The 25,650-nt window shown below is 34.2% G+C and overlaps 1 protein-coding gene across 1 annotated transcript in view; it reads right to left on the reverse strand.

Moving 5' to 3' along the window:
• Positions 1-21,162: 21,162 nt before the first annotated feature.
• LOC129236996 (contactin-2) overlaps positions 21,163-25,650 on the reverse strand; it is a 55,141-nt gene continuing 50,653 nt past the window's right edge. The window contains exon 6 of the mRNA XM_054871343.1: positions 21,163-21,485. Coding sequence (XP_054727318.1) covers positions 21,250-21,485 — 236 coding nt within the window. The 3' untranslated portion in view covers positions 21,163-21,249. The remainder of the gene's footprint in view (positions 21,486-25,650) is intronic.

Raw genomic sequence — 25,650 nt, forward strand, 5'->3', positions numbered from 1 at the left:
TTAAAATACTTTTGAAATGCTGCATTTTAATAAGTAGACATAAAAGATGATTTTTCGAAGAATGCCTTGTAATGGTTTGTTATTGTAATAGTGTTGAGCGAAGGCCTCTTTAAATATTTCAGTAGTTGTTGTTGTTGTAGCAGCATAAACATTCCCCATACTTATATACGGTGAATGCTGCTGGAGTGACAGTCCTTGGCCGGATATAAATCCGGGTCGTTTCGGTAACGTAGAACCGACTGTCGTGGAAACGAATATTTAAAATTTGAAATGTCAATATTTCAGTAGTAGTTTGTATCAGTGGTAGAGTAAGATCGGGTATTGTGGGCTATTCGGGTAATGTGGCCAACGTCTGTATTTTTCAAAAGTACGAACATGCACTAGAAAGATTTCTTATGAACTTCAAAATTCATATAACGGTTTTTACGCTGCTCGTCTTTTGAATTGGACTCTTTACTGATGAGTAGTTGATCGAAATATTTTGTGAAGTGCAGTCGATTTGTTTTTCAGTGGCGGGTAATATTAATAGTATTTTTTAGCAAGTGATTATTTTTAGAGTGTGAAAATTCAGATAGAATTATTAAACTATTCTAAATTTTTTTATTATTTAATTATTTAAACAAAAGTTTGTAATTCTTTTTTCTTGTAAGTGGTACAGTGGCTAATGTGGGCTAGTTAGCGTCGGGTGTTGTGAACAAGTAACCCACATTACTTCCTTAGTATTTTCCCAATTCTCGTTAATTTTCTATACATATTTAGACACGCCAAAAATGGAGAAATATGGAAATGGGACCCCGGTATGATATAAAAAGCCATTGGCGCTATTAGGAATGAGGAGATGGGCACATTTTTTGCATCGAAAGACTTTCGATGTGCCCCGTTTTACATTGCAAAGAATGGAAAGGAGTAATGCATCACCTAGCCTGCTTTTAAAAACCATACTTTGACATAATCCAATACTGGGCGGAGCCACAGAAAAAGACCTTGTAAAATATACAAGTTCACTAGAAATGGAATCAAGACTTTGCGGCCTCACAAGACACGATATTCGTTCCCTGGCGTTTCATGGGGCGGAAGGAAATAAAGTGCCAAACAAATTTTCGGTCCTTAAGCAAAAACTGAATTTAGTTTTCGCTCTCCAACGGGAACGTCTTTTAAGGGGGGAGCCTGGTTTATAAGGTCCAAAAAATCAATTTTTTTTTTCGTTTTAAGCGATTTCTAATATATTTCAGAACATTCACACAAAGTTACAGAGCCTAATTCTAAATATTTCCGTAGATACAAAGCCAAAGGTAGGCGAGCGTTAGGTAGTTATGCTGTGACCGGACACTTATAGTACAAACTTTATCTTCTTTTCTCGACTTTTCATTTTTATGATTTCTTTGAATTGGCGTACATGAATGAAAAAAAAACTTATGAACCTTTTGAAATGAATCATAGCTTGTTCCCTTCAGTATTAAATTCTCTTCTATTTGAACTAAACAAAATAGATAAAAAAAAATTTTTCAAGATTTTTATACCAAGTTGAAGTGAATTTTTTTTTTATAGAAAGGCATTTTTTTCTTTAAAACCTCTAAAAAGTTGAAATTTTGGAATTTCTCTCAGTTTTCTTAGTTCATCTAGAATAAAAAATCATGATAATTAGAAATCCATTTGAATTTTTTGCTTTAGATAATAATTACGAGCTGTATCTTGTACGCCAGTTGGAAACTCCAGCGTTGCAGCGCTCTACTAATTTCTATGTTAAACATTTTTTTCAACTTATTTTAACCAGTACAAAAATTTTTTATATATTACTTTTTAAATGTTCATTAAAAGATAGAAAAAACTTTGCAGTGCTAAATTAATTTTTTCCTTAACAAAAAAAAAAATCGCAACGAGATGCAATTTTTAGACCTCATAAACCAGGCTCCCCCCTTAATATGGCAATGGGTTTCACAAAAGAAAATGTAAAGATGTTTTTCGATTTACTTGAGCAAGAGTATGAGATACACAAATTTCCACCATCTGCTATACGGAATGTGGATTTATATTTACCTAAGATTAATAATTTTTTTTTCAAATAGTCAATATATACATATATACCCTGGGCCACATTACCCACCATTTTTCTTTTCACCAACATTTAAGGTTTATATTAGGGTAACGATTAACGATTATATTAGGGTATATTTTGCAATAAAATGTAAAGATAATTCAATATCTGTTAAGACATAAAAAAATATCGCTTTTCCATTACCATTATTTCGGCACATATTAATATCAAGGTAAAATGGTGCCCACAATACACGACTTTACTCTAGTAGTATCACACATGATACTTATATAGGGGTTTCCAATCGGTTCATAACATAACTGTGCCAGAGTCTAATATGAGAAGCCTTGCCCTTTCAAATGGGGGCATTGTCAGCCATATATAATTGAATGGTGTGTTAATTTTGGAATACCAAACTTTTATGTCCCTACTGAAACGCCCGCTACAATATTTCATTGCCTGTTTGATTTGATGTGCGAAAATGGCACAGCTGGTATATCAATTGGCAACTTTTGCTGCCCTGCAAATCATTCAATATTTTATGTTATTATTAATTTATAAATTTATTAAACAAAATCGAGGGTAGCCATTATTCTTACGAACTCGGCGAAAAACCTCTAAAAGCCTAAAAGGAATACTTTTATGAGCATGTTTCGAGTAAATTTGATCTTTAATTTTGCAAGGCGGCGTTTTTTTTATTTTATTTTATTTCTTTCTGTAAATTTTACTGTATTGGTTAATAAATTATGGTTTTAAAATAAAAAAATACGCCGATATTTCAAAGAAACCTTTTATGAAAAACTTAATTTAATTAACGATTTTATATATACCTTCTGCTCAAATATGAACGAGACTTTATCAATAAAACGGTCCGCGGATGACATATGGCAAAAATAAATTTTTTGTTAGATGGTGGGACTGTTATAAGCTTACACGGCAAATTTCAGCGTGATATGTCACATAGTTTGTTTTCTGTGCTACTGTAAACAAGTCAAGCTAGAGTGTGTTCTTCGAATTTAACAATGGAAATTCAAAGAATTTGTTTGAAATTTTCTTATTCCAACAAAATTTCGGCTTCAGACGCCTTAAAAATGTTGCAGACAACCTATGGGGACTCTGCTCTATCGCGTGCACGTGTTTTCTAGTGGTACAAATCGTTCAAAGAGGGCCGTACATCGGTTGAAAACTTGCCTCATGAACGTCGCCAAAGTCGCTCAAAAATTAAGGCTATGCTGACGTTTTTTTCGATTACGAAGGTGTGGTGCACTCGTTCGAGTTCCTTCCGCAAGGCCGATCGGTTAACGCTGAATATTATTTAGACGTTTTAAAGCGTTTGCGCGAGAACATTCGTCTTAAAAGGAAGGAATTATGGGACAACAAGTCATGGTTCTTGCATCACGATAATGCACTACCTCATACATCACGTCTTGTTCGCGATTATTTGAACAAAAATAATGTTAATATCGTTCCGCAAGCACCGTATTCGCCTGATATGGCTCCATGTGACTTTTTCCTGTTTCCCAAGCTCAAGTTGCCGCTCCGTGGAAAACATTTTGAGACAATTGAAGTCATAAAAGAGAATTCGAAGAAGGAACTGAAATCCATACCGAAATCGGCCTTCCAGAAATGCTATGATGATTGGAAAAAACGTTGGCATATGTGTATCGCCTCCAATGGTGATTACTTTGAAGGAGATAAAATAAAAATTGAACAATAATTAACTGTTTGTGTTTTATTAAATCAGTCTCGTTCATATTTGAGCAGAAGGTATATATGATTGGCGCGTACACCCTTTTTGGGTGTTTGGCCGAGCTCCTACTCCTATTTGTGGTGTGCGTCTTAATGTTGTTCCACAAATGGAGGGACCTACAGTTTTAAGCCGACTCCGAACAGCAGATATTTTTATGAGAAGCTTTTTCATGGCAGACATACACTCGGAGGTTTGCCATTGCCTGCCGAGGTTTGCCAACGATTAGTTTGATCAAAAATCCTTTTGTGCGTATTTTTCTGTCTTCTCTGTTTTTGATTTTATAACAGTACCATACTGTTGATGTGACAGTCTTTGACCTCATACAAAACTATGTTGTTCCGATAGCGTAGACCTGACTTTCATGGGAAACTTTTTCTTAAAATATAGTCGGCTGAGTGGAAGATTGTCCTATCTCAAATTTTATTGATCTGAGATATGGAATTCTTCATTTAAAACTTGAGATATAAACTAACTATACGGAATGAGGTATTTGCAGAATTGGAATTGAGTTTTGCGGCTCGAATAGTTTTTTCCATCATTAAGTTACAGAAGTCGCACGACACTGAAATTTCGTTTGGTATGAAACGGCTCGGAGAGGTCCTTCCAAATTCTGACGGAGCTGCAGGTATTGCGCAACGTAATTTTATACAGCCGTATTAAATTAATACAGCAATAATAATTTGGCGGCCACCGTGGCGGAATGCTTTGGTGCGTAACTACCATTCGGAATTCAGAGAGAACGTAGGTTCGAATCTCGGTGAAAGGCCAAAAACAAGAAAAAGTTTTTTCTAATAGCGGTCGCCCCTCGGCAGGCAACGGCAAACTTCCGAGTGTATTTCTGACATGAAAAAGCTCCTTATAAAAATATCTGCCATTCGGAGTCGGCTTGAAACTGTAGGTCCCTAGGTCGTTGAATAGGACAGCCCGGTTCTACGTGGACAGGAATCCGTCTCTGTTCGTACTGAAAAACGCCCTGGTCTTGAAACTTTCTGTAAATAAAATCTCGTTTCTTTCGATTAAAACGTTTCTATTATTTTCTCAACAACCGGTAGCATTACCATATAATAATATTTTGATGTACCCTATGATCAAAAAGTACCGGGAAGGTGATGTTGACTATTTTTTTCGATTGCCAAGGCATATGAGTGAGTACCTTGCATCGGGCCAGACAGTCAATAAAGAATATTATTTATCCGTTTTGAAGCGTTTCAGAGATGCTGTATGTCGCAAACAGATGGAAATGTGAGCTAACAATTCTTGGATTTTGCATGATGATAAAGCGCCATCGCACCGAGCCCAACTTGTGATGGATTATTTGACTAAACACCAAGTAAATACCATCGTGTAAGCACCGTATTCACCTGATATGGCCCCGTGCGACTTCTTTTTGCTTTCCAAATTGAAGTTAACACTTCGTGGAAGGAGATTTCAGTCGACAGAGGAGATCAAAGAGAATGCGACGAAGGAGCTGAAGGCCATCCCTTCGTCGGACTACCAGGGATGCATGGAGGACTGGGTTAAACGTTGGCACATGTGTGTTGTTTCAGACGGGTCACATTTTGAAGGAGATACTATAAATTTGCCTGAAACTTAACTCTGTTTTGTTTTATTTAAACATTCTGATCATAGGGTATGTTTATTTTCGAACAAAGTACAGTCTTCACTTGAATTATTAGAAACTATTGTGTTACTAGATGAAATACGGTGGCTTTACTTACCAATTTCTTCCATAAAAATGATTGCCTCCAAGCAGCTGAACCGGACTATATATATATTAGGTTGGGGGAAAAACCCATATTTTCATTTTTTATTTCGCGCAAATGGTTTAAAACTCTTTTGTTGTCGATCATTAGCTCCTGAGCGATACTACGACTACTAAAATGTCGGTCAACTTCAATTTTTTTTGTGATTTTATCGACATTTTCGACAGCGGACCTGCATGTGCGAGATGCATCTTGAAAATCAAAATTACCTGAACGGAATCGAAACGGAATGAAACCAAAATTGCACGTAATTAGCTTTTACATTATTGGCATTATAAACACCATTCGCAATTTTAGCGGCCTGGCTTACATTTTTGGCCTTATCAAAGAAAAACTGTAAAATGTACCGAATTTTCTCTTTGTTGACTTCCGTTGTTAACACCCTGTAACTCGCAACTGCATGGAACAACAAAAAACAGTGACATGTCACCTTGACAACGAGCAGAAACTTTAAGTTGTGTGATCGATACTTTACGAGATATCGATCACTACAGCCATCTACCTAGAAAATAATGGATTTATTTTTCTCCAAACTAATATATATATTGGCGCTTACACCCTTTATTGGGTGTTTAGCACGTCCAAATCTCCTCTCATTTTTCTTGTTGTTGTTCTACAAATGGAGGGATTTACAGTTTTAAGTCGACTCAGAACGGCAAATACACTCCCAGGTTTGTCATTGCCTGTCGAGGGTCGACCACTATTAGAAACAACTTTTTTCAATATATCTATATAAAATGTGCTGCTTAATGCTTTAGTTATAATGTAATTTTATGAGCCTTTTTATTCTTTATAAAATAAATACAACATTTTCTGAGCAAGGGCACTAAATACTGCTTAAAAATATCGTTATTCACCCATGACTGCAAAACGACTTACCAAACAGAAAAAAGATGAAAGACTAGTGACTACAATTCTGCCGTCTTTATTCAAAAAATGACTAAAAGACTGAAGCTAAAAGTGTTACTCAATGAATGTGACTGATTGCCTTTCTTAACACTTCTGACGGCTGACATCTAAATCTTAGTCTCGCGAATGGTCGCAGTGAGAGGTGATTTTTGCAAATTTTGAAAATTCTGCAAAATTTCGGAACAGCCATTGGTCCCATAAGTGAGATTTGCTCACCGGAAGTACCTGGTCATTCATTTATAAGAAATAGTGTTTAAAACTAGTCTTAAGGGGTAACACCACTGTAGAAATTTCAAAAAATTGATTTTTTTTTATAAGCTTAAAAAATTCTTTGAACGTTTTAAAATACAGAACAAAAAGTTTTATACGTTACCGAAGTCTATTTCATAAATATTTTAAGCTTTTAACCAAGCGTTAGTGACTGCTACCTAACGACTTCTCCAAATTTCCAAACTTTAAACGCGTTTTTCTCAAATTGGCACGCAGCATAACTCAAACAATTTTAAATATTTTTAATCAGGTTTTTCCCTACGTCTGTATAATAACCTTCTTAAGAGAAGAGCTTAGGGGATTTTCGATAGATTAATTTAAACGATTGTTATAATTATTTAAGTGCCGTTTTTTTAGTCCAAAATAGAGTTTTTTCCTTCAAATGCTTGCTAATTCCACAAAAATAAATATTTTTTAAATCCCCTACGTGTTTCTCTAGCTATTCTTATCGAGATTAAGAAAAAAAAATGTTTCTTTATTCCAGATTAAAATTTGCACCCTCTGTGCTGCGTGCCGCGGAGCTCCTTCAAGAGAAACCACATTACAAAAATGTCTCCAATACCGCCATTTTGTAAAATTTTTCGAGCAAACTTTGTAGTTTTGTATTTTAGTGTATAAGTAATAACTTCCCAAATCAGAGTGATTGTTTCCCCTTTCCTTCTATACAAAAAAATTCTTTAAAAATCGTGTTTATTTTACGCATGTACAGTGGTGTTACCCCTTAAATGGGTTGATTGGTTTTGAAATAAGACAATTTCTGTGCTCTCCTGGAAAATATATGTGCGTTCACATATAAGTAGATGATCTAATTTTTTGCGCTTAACTCAAAATCCGTAATTAAAAAACGCGATTTCCCATGCAAAATTTCTCTCCCAAAATCCTAGATTATAAAATAATCCTAGATAATAACGATACTTTTTGATATACAACCCTGTGTTTTCTGTGATAATTATTATTATGCAGGTAAGGAGAAACATCAAAATCAAAACTAAATGAAATGGATGCCGGAAAAGAAAACAGGTCTTTAAACATAATTCTAATAAAATGTTTGTTAAATATTATTAATTAGGGATTCATTTTACAGAAAAAATCGTGCGTTCATAAACGTTTTGTCCTCCTTTTACTTATTATATTTAAAATGTAATATCGAATTTCGAATGTGTATTACTGTCATAATTTTTTGCAACCTCAGTAAACGTCGCATACGGATTTCCTCCAACTGTTTATTATTAGCAGCCAATTGCGCAATTAAATTAGCTATTCCTTCTCCTTGTATTTTCTTCATATCGTTAGCAATAATTAAAGAAACCAAAAATACTGAAATACTCACCAAAGCAATTTCTATGAAGGAAAACCTCTCAAAGCAGTATTGGCAGCTGATTGACAATTTTGCAGGTAATCTGCCATATGTGAACGGGTAGATTAATTTGGTGGATTTAGGGGTGATTAATGCATATGTGAACGGATTATAACCTCATATACGCGGCTTTCCATTATCCGGGCCCCGGGGGAAAACTTACCTTTCCATGAACTTACCTTCGCACTGCTGCTCACTACATACCGAGTATTGTGAATTCTTGTTCTTGGAAACAAGAGAGGAATTTAAAAATGGAAAACTACTTAGAATCTTCGCTTCATTTTTATTTGTATAAATTCATTTAATTACAATTATTTTGCGACATTTACAGAAATACCTAAAAGCTTTAAAGCTTTGAAGCATTTGGGGACTTGCACCAATTCATAATACATACATAGATACATAATTGTTATATTTCCTTAGTAATTTTATTGTGCTACTGCTTCAACGATTGCCTCAAAATCGAACTAAAAGTCATTTAATGCTTCATCTCTATTTCCATGTATGTACATAATATGTGTGTGACGCATGTACATATGTATGCAGAAATGTTACAGTTGTATGCACTTATGCTTGTGTGTGTGCGTGGCATTGTGGGCGTAGTTTAATATAAAATTGCTTTTCACGGGTATTATAAAAGCAATAATTCGTTATCTAAACGATTAGCAGTTTTTGCATTTGATTTTCGCATAATTTTTTTTTAATAATTAATTCTCTTATGTATAATTGCATTTTAAAGGCGTTTCGATCACTAAATTTAATGCGGCTCTCATTTTTTATGCGTTTGCTTTAGTTTTCACATTTGTGGTTGTTGTGCTATGTGTCGTTTTAATAACTACATATAAACGTTTATTTCATAATAATTGTAGTTGAAATAAAATAAGCGCTTTTTCTAAATTTATAAATATTTCTTTATATAATTTACTAGAGACAACTTCGTTATCTTCTTATATATACATATTTTTTTGTTTTTGGTTTTTTACATAACAAAATCCACTACAGTCTTTATTAACATTATGAGCTAAAATAATTTTGTTAATATAATTTTACTAAAATAAATTTTGCTAAAATATCGACTATTAAACGCAGAGTCCCTTTTGTTTTCTATTTCATAAAGAAGTATCAATAAATTTTGTTTTAAGTAACCGGATTTTAAATTTTTAGCCAAGCCGCTGTCAAGGATACGTTTAACGATTTTTACATAATAAAATGTGCCATGAAATTAAATTATATTCAATTCTCCAAATTTCACTACTTTTGATTCTTTTAAAACAGGGGAATATGTAATTGTATTAAACATCCTTTATTGGGTGTTTTGCCGATTTTCTCCTCCACATGGCTCAGAGTATTGTTTACAAGCGCGTGGTAGCATTTTGCCGAGAGTAAACGCGAAGAAAGAAAATCAGTAATGGATTTCAAGCGTAATAGTGTGATTGCATTATACAATGATACTGGTAGCATCGCGAAACATCATGGAGGTGGTCATCAAAAGACTGCAACGTCACGTGAAATGGTTCAAAAAGTGAAGAGGCGACTTGAGAGAAATCCCCGACGAAGTGCCAATCAAATGGCGAAAGAATTGAAAATATCTGATCGTAGCATCCGCAGCATACTGAAAAATGAGTTTTTAATAACACACTACGGTGCGTGTGAACAAAATCAAATAAAATGTTCTTGCTCCTGATTCTCTAAATATATTGCTTCTAGATCATATAAAGTTGAAAATGGAAGTCGCTTTTTGAGGAAAGTGTTTAAGCCTATGAGTAAAAAAATACAGGCATTTCAAAATTTGCAGTTAGTTGTAAGTTGGATTTGATGCCATACAAAGTTCTTAGCCACTGTGAAAATTGGTATGTAAGTTGTTTACCTGTGTTTTCGAAAACAAAATGTAATTCGTATTGTAGACGGTCAATAAAAAGTTTCAAACTTTTTACTCAGAATTTGTAGAATAATTTCTTTCATGCAGTTTTAAAGATCATTGAGTTTTGATATAATAAAATGCAAGTTTCAAGTAGTTCAAAAATCGCGGTCTTGTGCATTTTCTCCATTTGACGTCTACTCCACTTTTTTATGTGGCAGAAAACACCCAACACCGTCCGCAGAAAAAATTGTGAAAAATCAACACGATTTTTGAAGCACTTGAAACGTGTACTCTATTGTGCCAAATTCAATGATCTATAAAATCGCATACCCGAAATTTTCCTAAAAATTCTGAGTGAAAAGCTTGAAATTTTGATGAAAGTTTTCCGAATTTTTGCAAATTGTATACAAAGTTTGAAAGAAAGTACAACTACCATATAGTACTATATTTTAATAAAAAGTAAGAACTATATTTTTATAAACAAATAATTGAAATCACAAAATAAATAAATAAATAGTCAAAACATATCAATAGGTGGTGCACACTTTACTCTGACGCTGACAGAGGGATCAATGGATTTTAATACATTTTTCCACTAACACCCTGCTGATGGTGCTTACAATTTTTTCGGCAAATGAATGTAGTAAATGAAGCGTTAATTAACTTGCATATTTATTTATTTATTTCTTTGTTTTTAATATTGAAAATTAAAATAATATTCATTTACTTATACACAACAAAGGTGAGTCAATGTGTTTACTTCCGGTATTTCTAAGTGTAAAGGGTGTTTTTTTAGAGGTTAGGTTTTCAAGATGAAATAAAACGTATATAATTTTATGTTATGGCCAAGAATTTAGCTTTATTATAAAGATAAGGGTTTGCCATTATGTTTTAAAAATGATTTCGGGCAAGTGGCCGCCGCGGCTGGCTCGAATAAATTCCAGCCGAGAGGCCCAATTTTCGACCACTTTTTGCAGCAATTGGGGCCGTATGTCAGCAATAACGCGCCGAATATTCTCTTCCAAGACGTCAATCGTCTCGGGCTTATCTGCGTAGACAAGCGACTTCACCTAGCCCCACAAGAAATAGTCCAGCGGTGTTATATCGCTCGATCTTGGAGGCCACGCCACAGGTCCACGGCGCGAGATAATGCGGTCACCAAAAGTTTCCTTCAATAAATCGATTGTTGCGTTGGCTGTATGGCATGTAGCGCCGTCTTGTTGGAACCAAAGGTCGTCCACATCAACATCGTCCAATTCAGGCACGAAAAAGTCATTAATCATGGCTCTATAGCGCTCTCCATTGACTGTAACATTATGGTCGGCTTCATTTTTAAAGAAATATGGACCAATGATTCCCTCTGCCCATAGAGCACACCAAACAGTGACTTTTTGAGGATGTAACGGCGTCTCAGCAATGGCTTGTGGATTATGTTCACTCCAAATGCGACAATTTTGCTTATTGACATACCCATTCAACCAAAAGTGAGCTTCATCGCTGAACAAAATTTTCTTCGATGCGTCGCGCGAACCGAACCATTATTTTCGTAATAAATTTGCACGATTTGCAAACGTTGTTCAGGTGTAAGTCTATTCATTATGAAATGGCAAACCAAACTGAGCATAAATCAAGTGCAGGTGTCAAAAAGACCATCTACGAAAAAAGTAGTGCCAACTTGAAAACCTAACCTCTAAAAAAAAACCCTTTATAAGAAATTTGATTGCTGATTATATTCCCGTTTACTGAAATTTGATAAATACTTCTGAATTGTGTCTAACTTGAAGCTTGAGCAATGAGAGAGCAAGTACAGTTGAAACCTTAATGAGTACAAAAACAAAATTGATATTAGCGCAGCTCCTTCACTTACAAGGTTTTCCACAGTTGCCACGATTTTCAAATTTGTCTTAAATACCACGTACCGATTTTTTCCTGAACACTTACCCCCACTATTTTTTAGCCTCTTCTTTTTCATATTTTTCCTATTTTAAAAATATACTGTATTATTTATACCGTTATTGCACTTTTGCCTAACTTTAAATTGGCCATGATCAACTGCACGTAAAATATTTCTCCACTCACTACTGACTTTGTAGCGTACATAGGTCAATGGCCAAAAGCTGATGGAAATTGAGAAATTTCTCGTCTCATGATTCAGGAGAGTTTCTTTTAACCGTGAAGTGCATACAATGGTTAGAGAAAATTGTCGTTTACAACGTTATTCGCGTTAATTATTCAATTGTATGACGGGCTCAGAGAGGTAAACGAATGTTTTAAAGTTATACCCTTAAAAAATTTCTCAAAAAAAAAGTAAATAAAAAATAAAAATAATAATAATAATAATAATTGTTTATACACATGGTGATATATACACATGGTGGAAGGAATTGAGAAGGTGTGGCCAATAACAGACCGTTATCCGGCTCTCAGCGAATTACACAGAATCAGCTGATAGGCTGATAGGATCGCGAAGCGGTTTGTTTACGAAAAAACTAAGATTGTGTTTGTGATATAATATACGAAAAAAATTGTCAAAATGTCACTTCATTACCGTCTGAACATCGGCGATTGGACGAGCGTGCGAATATATGTGAAATGATCGTGCAGAATTCAGATGCCGTTTAAAAAATAGCCAAGTTATCATACATTTATGGATTTTTTTTAATACGAAAAGTTATAGGGTTAAGGAACTATAATAAATATAATTTTAAGTTGTATCCAACTATACCTGCTGCTTGCAGGATATGGACATACCTAAATTGGTTATATTTTCAGTGTAACACAATAAAAATGAACACTGCTCAAGTATCAGCTATGGGAGTAGTAGTAGTGCAACAGAAGTGAGAGTAGCTGGGCACACATGAATAATTTCGCAAGTAGAGCGCTGGCCGATTCCAAATTCTTTGCCACTAATCCAATTACAGAGAGTACTGAACATTTTTTTTACTAGCACTCTGAGCTACTAGCAGTAACGAAATGTAACTTGGAGCGGAGTAGAACAATTGGTCGGGCGATTTGTGCTACCTGTTCCACTACTCATCAATAGTAGTAATAGCGGATCAATCCCTGGTTTGGAACAGCAAATTCCACCTTTTCTCCATTGTGCGCCTGCTCAAAAACTTTTATGTAATTCGTTTATATACATACGCATATGTACATATTTACACATATCTAATTTGTCAAGGATGTGCGGGCCACACTTACATGTACAAGTATACTTACATAGTTTAAATGACTTTTCATTATTTCAATCTATTCCAATTAATCCCTACTCCTACTACTACTATTTTTAACTTACTTTCCTTTTTAAATACCTTTTCCACTTCAATTTCTTTACCACTAGCTGTAATTTTAATTTTGATTTATTAAACAATTCTTAAGGTTAATCATTGTAAAAATAAACCATGGTTGTATCCCATGTTGACTTTAATAATAAATAAATAAATAAAATAAATAATATTTCACCGGCACACTCTTTTTACAATTCGAAAAAATCATTGCTAGTAAAAATCGTTCTTAAAATTAATTGCCACGTCTTACGTAGAATTATTTTTATACTTTGTTTTACGAAGTATTCTGTCTATTCCTTTGTCATAGCTAATTTTACCGTTATACATGCCAATTTATTCACTATTTATTGCATATGAAGAAGTTTTGCTCACACACTTGCAATATCTATAAAATTATACAAAAATCACAAACAATATTTTTTAAAAATAAAAATAACAACAATAACAACATTAACAATGGTAATACTTATTCAAGCTTTATTAAAAAGTTAACGATTGCTTTAATATATTTTCTTTCGATTATATATTAACAATTTCCATAGCACATTTTTCAATTGAGATTTTATCACAGCAATAATTTTTATGTATGTATGTATATCAATTAATACGTTGCGTGGTAATAACTACCCAAACCACCTTTTTTTCTATTTTTATATGCATAAGTGCTAGAATAAAAACTCATATTTAACACCAATGCACGTTTTGCATTTCCAGAAATGACACAGTAACAAAATACAAGCGAAAAGATATTCGCGAAGTACGAAATCCATGTTTATTTTCAGGCTGTGAATTGTCATGATAAATTCGGCCCGTTGCCAGTTGTTTGTTGTTATTCTCTTATTGTAAGTTTGCTCCGTGTACTGTGAGTACTCTCGTACTCTGCATATTTCAGTATAGGTTTTTATATTTCATGCTATTTTGCAATGGTATTGGACATAGACAATCACCCTAATGAAAAAATTACAACAAATTTACAACAAAATCAAATGAAATCTAGAAGGAACTCAATATACATATGCATACATATGTATGTGTGTATATATGTATATGAGTACACATTAATTATGCAATATACATGCATTACTTGCTCAAATAAACAATTCCTTACTCAATTTGTTTTACCTTTCTTTAATAAAATTCGCTCGATTCATTGCATTAATTTTTTTACTTACACATAGTTGATCCCAGTTAATTGCATTTACATAAGCAAAAATCTCACTTACTTGTATTGAATATGGGAGCAATATTTTTGGTTAAACCAATTTTCGAAAAAAAAACACAAGGGTTAACGTCTAACGTCTAACTTAAATAATTTTAACTTAAACTGTTTATTGTAAAAATATGATCCTAATAATAGAACATCAACTTCATTTGTTTACCGACACGAGGGGCGCAGTCTGCGCGACGTATGGAACTTTTTTTGTTTTTGTTTTGGCAACATGCCAAGAAAGGTAGGAATTTGGTAAGCGTCGATATCTAAAACTATTCAGCAACAGAAAAAAAGCATCAAGTGAATAAAAATATACCTATAAATTATAAATCATCGTCAACCATTTGTTGAGCGAGAATATTATCGTTTCAAAGTAAGTTCGCTATAATGAAAAGTGCTGGATTGAGAGTTGAAGTCTTGCCAAAAGGATCGAAATGATTTATTAAGGTCGAGATTCATGATTCATTAAGTGCCTTCATACCCGAGAAAGAATTGAATTTCACCAGAATTAATAGACCCTGTGAATAATTTGACTTTAAATAACACTCCCAGAATTTTTTTACGCATATCTACATAGAATGGGAAGATTGATACACTTTAGACGACTTTGAAATCTCTTAAGGCAATCGAGTGCCATTGAAAATCTCTTAAGGCAAAAAGAAAAACTGAATTGTAATGGATTTTAGTATTTTAAAGAAAATTTGGTATTGTGGGTTCCAGACTATCGAACCATATTTCTAAGCTATATTTAAAAGTCGACTAGCATCCACTAAATTTCTCACTCGTTAATGTATCATTATGTAATAATTATACAGGGTGTCCCAAATGGACTAGCTATCCACTAAATATCTTACTCATTAATATAATATATTATTATGTAACACTTATACAGAGTGTCCCAAAACTGCGCAGTTTAATTTTGAACGTGAAAGGAGGGTGAAATTTCAAAACTTCTAATTCAAGTTATTTAAACTAGAAATTGGTCGAAATTAGATATCAGGTGAAATGGTTGAAGTGGCAGTCTGATACTTCTCAAGTAGCACTGAAGCGCCGTTTTGTAATAAGGTAAAGATACCTAATTTAAAAAAATTTTTAAGATGTACAGAATAAATTTAGATAATTTATTTTGAGGTCATGATGGTTTTTTAGTGTGATAATAGGTTGGTTTCACTTTCACAGACGCTGGCTACTAAAACTCAATGCACAAGTAAACTCAGTAGAGTGCTCAAAATAACCAAACTATGAATTATTTTGAATATTATTTTCAATAACAAGATTGAGCCATAAGCTATTCATCCTAACCACAAATTATTTTGCTTGCATTCAATTACGCTCAATAACATCTGATTGAACTACTCCCAAAACATAAATAAATTTAATAAGTCAATAAAAAATCACTGCTCAAAATCGTTGTTTTCTATTCGATATATCAAAAAAATTGATGCTTCAGGTGCTGCCGATGGTTTACATATGCATTGAAGTTTTTTTTGTAAATCTGCCTTTAAAGCGGTGATATCAAACTATACTACCCAAAGAACGAATTTTATCATAATTTCGAGAGCATGATCCGTCTTTACACACGATATAATATATCAGAAAATATTTTAGAGTTTATTTGAAGGATTTTGAAGAGAAACTCAGATTAATTGTGTGAATGAATAATAAAGAATAAACATGAAAATATCGCGTTCATATAAACCAGTCATCGAAACAGAGCAATAGAACTGAAGAATGTGTTTCTGATTCACTGTAACAGCGCCGTCGGATTGAAATGCATTGATTCGACCTGACACGGATTTCAAACAACTGAAAAATGAGAAACTATATGTGTCTGAAGGCTATATGTGAACGCAAAAAAAAAATTCCAAAAAACCAAGTGATTGGACACATTCTTGCGGTCGTTGATTGCGAGTCTCTAGCGGAATATTAAAATAGCGCGAATATGGCTTCCGAGTACTTGGATGGTGACTTTTCGCGTGAAGAGGAGGTAGTGAGCTCTCAAAAAGTGGGTCGACGTTTACTCCGGAATGAGGAGAATCCTTGCCATTTGGCTGCAGGGCAGTTTCGGTTAACTCCAGATTTGGCTGAGGATCGAATTGCTCAACTTGACAGTCAACTTAGAGGTTCCAGAATAAAAGCGATTTGACTGAAAAACAGGTAAATCTTGTAATATTTAAGCTTATTTAATTCTAAATTCTGCTTTTACATTTCAAGGTTCTGTCTACATTGCAATTTTTCGCAACTGGGTGTTATTAACGACCCATAGGAGGGCAATGAGAATATCCTTGAGCCAGTGGTCCGTTAGCCGTAGCATACATTGTGTAGCAGATGCAATCAATAGTTGAATGTTTCGCGCAAAGGTGAGGTTTCCTATCCTATGATATTCTTTAAGTTTTATTCACTCATTTTGATGTTTAACACGTTCCCCAGGCATATACCACTAGTGGTACATTGAGGTCTGCCCCATTGGACTGCTTGTACCATTAGTGGTACATACGCAATAGTCTCATCAGGCGGTTTTCTGAGAATGCTGGTAACGGTTTTCTGAGCCAAAAGGTAGGCATAGTCGGCAGCTCTCACTGAGCGATATGCAATTAGGGTTACAACAGCGCCGTCCGATGAAACAATCTTTAAGTTACATAGCCGCCAGATGCCGAGATGTCGTTTTTTTTAAGTCAATTGTGTCTTACTTCGATAAAATAATTGTATTTGTAAAAAAAAAAAATGCGAAGCTAGAAATCTATTTTTTCATTGAAATTAGCGCATATTTCATAAGAATTGCCTTTAACTGTCAAAGGCATGTGGTACGTATATCGATTTGCTTCTCAAACCAAATCGTAAAATAGAACGGTAGCTGCATATGGTATATACTCTGGTGATGTAACAATTCTTAAAAAAATTGTATATGACATGCACATGTAGTTCCAGAAAATTAATAAAAAAAACTTTATTATTATTAGTATTTATAGGAGATATATACAATATAACCCTAACTTAATTAGCACACTGCCTACTAGGACCTTCAGTGTCCTACACAAAAAAAACAAAAAAAAATATTTGTTGGTAATTCATGAAAATTTCAAATCCTATTTTCTTTTAGACGTATGATAAACAAAAAAACAAAAAAAAAAAAATCATGTGACACGTGATTATAGCACGAAAAAATAAATGAAATATGCTAATCGGAATTTAAATTTACCTTTAGTTTTTCGGGTAATCTCAATTTACTATGTATTGATTTCAGACACATGTTTTTGTATGCCAGGTTTGTGTTGAATATCTGCTGTCGTATTCATAAAAAAATATTATAAATAAATTGATTTCAAAATAGTTGTCACAATAAGACTAAATTTAGTGCTGATAGTCCAATTTTGTGACGCTAATTAAAAGTCGTCATTTGATCCAAGAATAGTTTTTCTGGAGGTTTCGGAATGCTGTAATTGCGTTTGCAGCTTTGCTTAGCTTAATATTTATTATATACCACATAAATATTTGTGTATGTGTTTAATTTCAATTATTTTAAATATTTTTGTAATTCGATATCGTTCTGTACCTATATTTGTCCACATTTACATATGTACATATGAATGTTTGCAGTGTATTTGATATTTAGCTTTTTTTGTAACTAATTTAATGAATGCACATTCAGGTGCACCACTCTCCATGAATGCATAAATGGTTTTCGTTTTTTTCAACGGAATTATAAAATTTATTACATTTCAAGCCTTAACGCTTAGTTGATACCCATTGGTCGTTCAAAATGCCTGCTCAAATTCAACAGAGAGAATACAAGAACTTTGATAGGTGTATTAAACGGCCATTGCCTAATAGGTAACCGTACCAGAAGGCTTGGAGTTCCATACTACGATTATTACAAAAGCTGCTTTAATACAGTGCCACACGCTACGTGCCACACAAGCAACGAAACCATTGATCTTTTACGGGGAAAGTTTCCGGATCGTGTTCTCTCTCGAAGAGGTGATCACAATTGGCCACCGGGATCTTGTGATTTAACACTTTGTGACTTTTTTCTTTGCGGCCAGGGTCGATTCAAGACCTCAAAGACGGAATTCGTGAGGCTATCGAGGACATAAAGCAGCCACTTAGCAATACAGTTATGGAAAATTTGTCCTGCAAGCGTGGTCGTGGTGATCATTTGCCTGATGTTATTTTCCACTATTAACGGCATACCTTCCTCTTTATAATGAAATAAACATCCGATCATTTATATTAAAAAATAGCATTTTTCTTTGAATATCAAAATAACACCTCTTATTGGAATACCCTTTATAAGAACCCCCCTTTGTGAGTGGGAAGAATTAGCTAGAAGAATACTTTATGCGCTCGTTAGTGAATTTTTAGCAGATGTAGCAGATACAGCGCATCTTAAATTAACGTAGTTAAGCTCGTTTATAAAAGTGCTGGATGGTTTAAAAGGGATCCCATAGTGTAAGAAGCTCCAGTGGTATCACAACGGACCTACGACAGGTCTAAGTGTCTCATATTGGCAGTCAACAGACCTACCTACCAATCTAAGCCTTTTACTAAAACCATATTCTGCACTTGCTTTTATTCGACTTGTCCGTTCAGATTTTACTGATCCGTATACTCAAAGGTGATATAGACCGAGGAGCGACCGCCATTTGAAAAACGTTTTCTATCAATTGGTGTTTCACGTACGGTGATTCGAACCTTTGCTCTTCCAAATGGTAGTCACGCATCAACGCATTTGGTAACGGCGATCGCTAGGAAACTATATTAGAACAAACAGTTTTTATTTGGATACCATATTAAAGTAAGCATGTCATATTAGTAGACTTGAACGTGTCCAGAAAGTCATTGCTCGCTTTGCCTTGCATTCTTTGTATTTTACTTATCCTATACCATCCTATATAAGTACAGAGGTCAGTGCTTGCTTATTAAACGAACATCGTTAGATAGTAAAAGGCTTATTCTTCCCCTCACTTTCGTTTTCGATTTGATAAGTTTTCTGTAGCTTACGCAATCGTGATTTTTTCTGGCTTGGCACGGTTAGAACTAATTATGCTTCTCATGCTTCGATTTTTGGAATTGTGAGAGAATTTAATTCGCTCTCATGGCCTATTGGACATGATTTTTCGCCCACAAAGTACTATTTCGAAATGGTACCAAATTAATTGCGAAAAACTTGGTACACCTCGCCCCAATTGGATTCAATAGGAATTTTGCCACTCTTTTTCCATCACGGGAAGAATGGAGTAAGGGACTTTCACTAAACAACTCTGACACCACAGTCTCTACATATGGTTCAAAAATGGATTGTTGGGTTGAAGCAGGTATATATTCTCATAGACTTACAATTAAAATCTGTGCGCCTTTCTAATACTTGCAGTGTCTTCCAGGTGGAAGTATTGGCAATATGGGAAGCTTGTAGGCTAATAATCGTAGACCTCCCTTTTAAGTGCAATATTGCTATTCTTTCGGACAGCCAAGCGTATTGTAGCAGTCACTGGATTCGGCTACAACAACCTCTAAACTGGTGGAACAAAGCAGGCATAGTCTTACCACCTTGAACGAAAAATCATAACGTTACCTTAATGGCCCACATACAACTGCAAACAAACGTTAAAATTGATAAATATGAAACGAAGGGATGCCGGCAAATTCACAACAGTGATAACTGGCTTATGGTTCATAGGAAACAGGTATCCCTCACAATATGTACTGTCATAGTTGTAATCAAACGGAGAAAAAGAAACTAACTTCCACTTCCTCGGTGAATGCCCTGTCCTATGGAAGGCGAGGATGTGAACCCTTGGCAAACAGCTTTTTGAAAACCCAGAAGAGCTGGCTGGTATAGAGGTAAATAAGGAAAAACCAGTATAACTTGTTGGGAGCGAGGATGTAGAAACCAAATGTTGCGGAAGCGCTAATTAAATTCTTGGAAAATCTATATTTCAATAAACCATCCAATGTTTAGTTTCTAAGCATTCCCTAATTTTCTTTCTTTTTAATCTCTGAGAAAAAATATTTCGGAAAATGTTATAATAAGAAACATCTGATTATTTTGATTCCATTGATAAAATTTCTAAAAAATTGTATGCAGACCTTTTAAGCTTTAACTCTTCCAGAAACAACTGTTCTTATAAAATGCTTAATTTTTGGATGTATTTTAAAATTGGCCATTTTTGAATATATTAAATTTTATAATTCCGGTGGAAAAATCGCAATCACCAATAAAGGTAATACACCCTAATGTTCGTATATGTAGGTGTATATGCGTATATTTAGTAACAATTTGCTTAGGCGTTAATTTATAAAATTTTATTTGTAACAAAAGCTCGCTTTTTTTCTTATTTTAATATTTTTATATTTTTTCTATTTATTCCGTTTACGACCTTGGTCTTAATTACATATTAGATTTATTTATTTTTTCGATGAATTAGCAACTATGTACGGATTTATATGTGTCCATAAGGAAGCAGCGAAATCCAATATTTTAAAATAGCGCCTTAATTAAAAAAAATGTGTAGTGTGTTGAAAGTACGGCCGCCATTGTTAAATCAAATCAAAATTGTGAGTTAATTTAAGTGATCTTCTACTTAAATATATAACGGTCTTAAAATAAATTAGTTTCTTTTACGCTGCTTTAAATACATAAATGTAACCAGTACAAGCGCGCAAGCGCTTTGTAAAAATCACACAAATCTACATATAAAACAACTGAAGTTTTCTACACTTATACATATATAGAAAAGCACGCGGAACACCTGTATAAATGCTTCTTCCTCCTTCACCGCGTTCGCCAAATCCTCTATCCGATTTAACTCAAATGCGCCGTATTGTAGGACCTGTAAAGAATACAGATACCTTTCGTTTGAATTTCTCCATTTTTGGCTCATGATCGGACTCTTCACTCTCGTAGCCATCACTATCGTCGTCCTCGCCAAAGATAATGGTACGTGTATATGGTTGCACCGGCTCTGATCCATCCGATTCACAGAAGCCCGGATTCAATATAATATTCGGTATCAGCTCTATGCTCTCCCAACCATCTTCAAAGTCTGTGTCATGTATGGTATTTCCGATAAGTTTGTTCAATAATCCGCCGATATATATGTAGTTCAATGATAGAGAAATTGTTCAATGAGTCGATTTAATGTTAATTTCCAAATGAATTGTATGACAGGGGTATGTTAATTGATTTGTTTTTGTTTTTAATTGCACAATTAAAATTCAGTTCGATTTGTATAGGAAAAAGTATTAACGGAGAGAAAGAGAGAGAGAGAGGGATATACAGAATAGAAAGAAAGAGAGAAGAAACAAGAGCGCGTTTTGAATATTCAGTTAGTTTCATTCGATAACTGTAAGCCTGTTTATTTTTATATGTTGAAGTTAATATGGATGATGGGCGTGTGCGTAAAGGGCTGAGTACGTAATGAGAGTTAAGTTCAAAACACAACAACGCAGTGGCTGTTGAATGGAGTGACACGCAATACAGCAGCTGCTCCTGTTGCAGCAAACTTCGAGTGTTAAGTTTAAAACATGATTTGACACGAATATTTTTGTATAATGCGTTTTTTTCGTGTTTGTTTTTCTGTGAACGATTGTTTTACAAATACTGAGACATTAATTTTATTTATTAATTCCATGCGCTTCTTGGCTGTGCTTTGTACTTTTTATATGTACTGATCGCAAAATTGTACCAAATCTTAAAGCAATATTTAGTTCCTTTGGTCTCAATGAAACCATTTTAAAAAGAATGTAAGTATACCAAATTTTTACGCAATTTTCCCCCAGCACACAGATTAATGAACTGTCCAATAATCCACTCACTGATGACGCCGTGTTTTGTTTGCTGCGGCAGGTACAGTCACTGCCACTGCCACCACCACTGCAATGTTGTGTTTTGAGCTTTAATGTTAACCTTTTTTTTCAAGCAAATAACCGAAATATCAAAAAAAAAAAAATTAAAAAAATACACACACACGATTAAATAAGCAGTATTGATTTTGTTAAATATTGCATTTTGTGCAAATGAAATATTTAATTTTATTGTACATTTAACTTACATCAACAACAACAACAATAACGACAACAACAATAGAACAACAACGACAATGACAATAACGCACGTCTATTGATTCCATCAACGTATTTACAGATACATATAAAATATAATATTTTTCATAATTCGCATTTTTATTTTCTTTTAATTCTTAAAACTTAAAACTAATTGTGTGAAAAGTGAAAAAGTGTATACTTGTGTAATGTAAAATACAATATTTTGCAGTGCCTATTAATTTCAAAATACATACATATGTATATTAATTGATTGTTTTTATTATTAAGTTTTGATTGTCTGTTGGAAATTTTAAGTTTCTTCTATGCTGTTAATTTGTGTTTCAAAAATGACATTATATTAATATATTTTTTATGTAATATATTTTTTGTAAAGTTGTTAACAACAACTTCTTACGTTCCTATCGATGAAGCCATAACAAATAAAGGATGGTTTTTTAGACATATAGCAATTTTCCAAAGTTTTCTGTCAAGTCAGCTGTTGCGATAAACAAATAATTATGGCTTTTTTGTTCAGTTTGCTCGGGCAAATAACCATGCAAAGACTTAAGATCTGATTAATGCTCCATACCACTTGGCATAAATTTTACACTGTCAGTTAAAAATCCGTAGAATGCATTTCGTAGATGGCTGATTGCCCGGAAATTAGCACAACTTAAAATCGTATTATTATTGGGTTGGCAACTAAGTAATGGCGGATTTCACTCATAGATAGCTTCAGTTGAATTTTTAGGTTTGCAGACGTAGTACAAATCCAACGGAGAATGTCTCTTTCCAACAAGTGCTACTTTGGACTAAGTAGACAATTGAGTAGTAAAGTCCTCTCTCGACGAACGAAAATAACACTCTACAAGGCTCTCATCATGCCCGCGCTAACGTATGGCGCAGAAGCGTGGACGATGACAAGATCCGATGAAGCGACGCTTGGAGTGTTTGAGAGAAAGATTCTGCGGAAGATTTTTGGACCTTTGCACGTTGGCAACGGCGAATATCGCAGACGATGGAACGATGAGCTGTATGAGCTTTACGACGACATAGATACGTTGGCTGGGTCATGTCGTTCGAATGGATAGAAACGCTCCGGCTCTGAAAGTATTCGATGCGGTACCAGCTGGTGGTAGCAGAGGAAGAGGAAGGCCCCCTTTGCGTTGGAAAGATCAGGTGGAGAAAGCACGAGAAAGAAACGACTGGCGCGCTTTGTAAACTCGGCCAAAGTCGCGTAAGCGGTTATCGCGCCAATTAAGAAAAAGAAGAAGACGTAGTACAAATGTAAAACACATTTTGTTATTTGATAGTTGGCAATTCAGTTGTCAATCAGTAAAAAAAGTTTTTGATCGGTTGCGTAGTTATCGTTTGGTGTTCGTTGAAAAAATGGAAAATCAAAAGGAACATTTTCGTCATATTTAGATTTTTTATTTCAACAAATGGAAAACCGCATCACAAGCTCATAAAAAGTTATGTGCTGTTTATGGTGACGAAGCCTTAAAAGAACGGCAGTCTCAAAATTGGTTTGCAAAATTTCGTTCTGGTGATTTTTCACTCTGGTCGTCCAGTTGAAGCTGATAACGCCCTAATCAAAGCAATAACACATACACATACACATAATAAAGAAACGTAATGAAAATGATCCATTTTTAAAACGACTAATAACTGACGATGAAAAATGGGTTGTTTACAACAATATCAAGCAGAAAATGTCGTGGAGTAGGCCAGGTGAACCAACTCAAACAACATCAACAGCTGATATTCATCAAAAGAAGGTTTGGTAGGATTACAAAGGAATTGTCTACTTTGAACTCTTACCACCCAACCGAACGATCAGTTTTGATGTCTACATTGAACAACTAACGAAATTAAACAATGCAGTTGAAGAAAAGCGGCCCGAATTGAAAAATCGGAAAAGTATTGTATTCCGTCATGGCATTGCAAGGCCACACACATCTTTGGCCACTTGGCAAAAATGATTGCAGCTTGGTGGGGATGTTTTCCCACATCCACCATATAGTCCTGACCTTGCACCATCTGATTACTTTTTGTTTCGATCTTTACAAAAGTCCTTGAATGGTAAAAGTTTCAATAATGATAATGATGTCAAATCGTACCTGATTCCGTTTTTTGCTAATAAAAACCAGAAGTTTTATGAACGTGGGATTATGATGCTACCTGAAGGATGGCAAAAGGTCATTGATCAAAATGGGGAATACATTACAGAATAAAGTTATTTAGTTCCACGAAAAAATTGTCTTTGATTTTCTAAAAAAATCCGCAATTACTTAGTTGCGATATCAATATATTATAAATTTATTGATTAATATAAAAAATTTTGGATATAGGTAATGCGATTGTTTTTTTAAGAATTATTGATTTGTACATATGACTTTATGCGAATCATAATCAGCCTTAAGTTTTCTGTGCGAAGCTCTAAGAAGTTATGCGAAGTATGCATAATCAGACCTTTATAGCCTAGACAGACGGTGGCGTTAATCGGGATTAAGCATTTAATTCAGAATTGCCTCAGGAATTAAGTGCAACTTCTGCGGATTGACCGCTAGACTTAATTCTCATAATTTAAGCGGATTAGGGGAATTTACGATTGAAGCATTGCCGAAAAATGGCATAGCAATACGTATATTTTATGCATGATCTAAATTATTCATAACCGTTTAGTGCTATGAAATTAGCAAGTAATTAAAGTCCATTTTAATACTTTTTCTGGTTTATTGGAAAAAAGTTATATACCCCTAAAAAACACCCGTAGAATGAAAATTTTTGACTGGCATATCATACCATAAGCTGTAAATGTAAATTAAGCGGAAATTAGAAATGAAAACTGAAAAATATGTCTACTAAATTTTGTTTTCTCAAACATTCGTGACAATAACACTTTTAAGATACGAATAAGGAATAATTTTAGATACATACATACATATGACAGAGTAGTACAAATATACCGACAAATATTCGACAAAACTATTAAATTATGTCTTCAACCTAAGCATTTACAGCTCTCAACAAATATTATTGTATATAAAGTACAAAGTAATGATTGAAGGATTATAAGTTTAAGGGGAGTCAAAGACCGAGAAAATTGGGGAGAGCTAGAGATACTTGAGATTCGATGTAAACTCGTTTGCTGGTTTATTTATT

The sequence above is a fragment of the Anastrepha obliqua genome, chromosome 2, assembly GCF_027943255.1.
Source record: "Anastrepha obliqua isolate idAnaObli1 chromosome 2, idAnaObli1_1.0, whole genome shotgun sequence".
Taxonomy (NCBI): Eukaryota; Metazoa; Arthropoda; class Insecta; order Diptera; family Tephritidae; genus Anastrepha; species Anastrepha obliqua.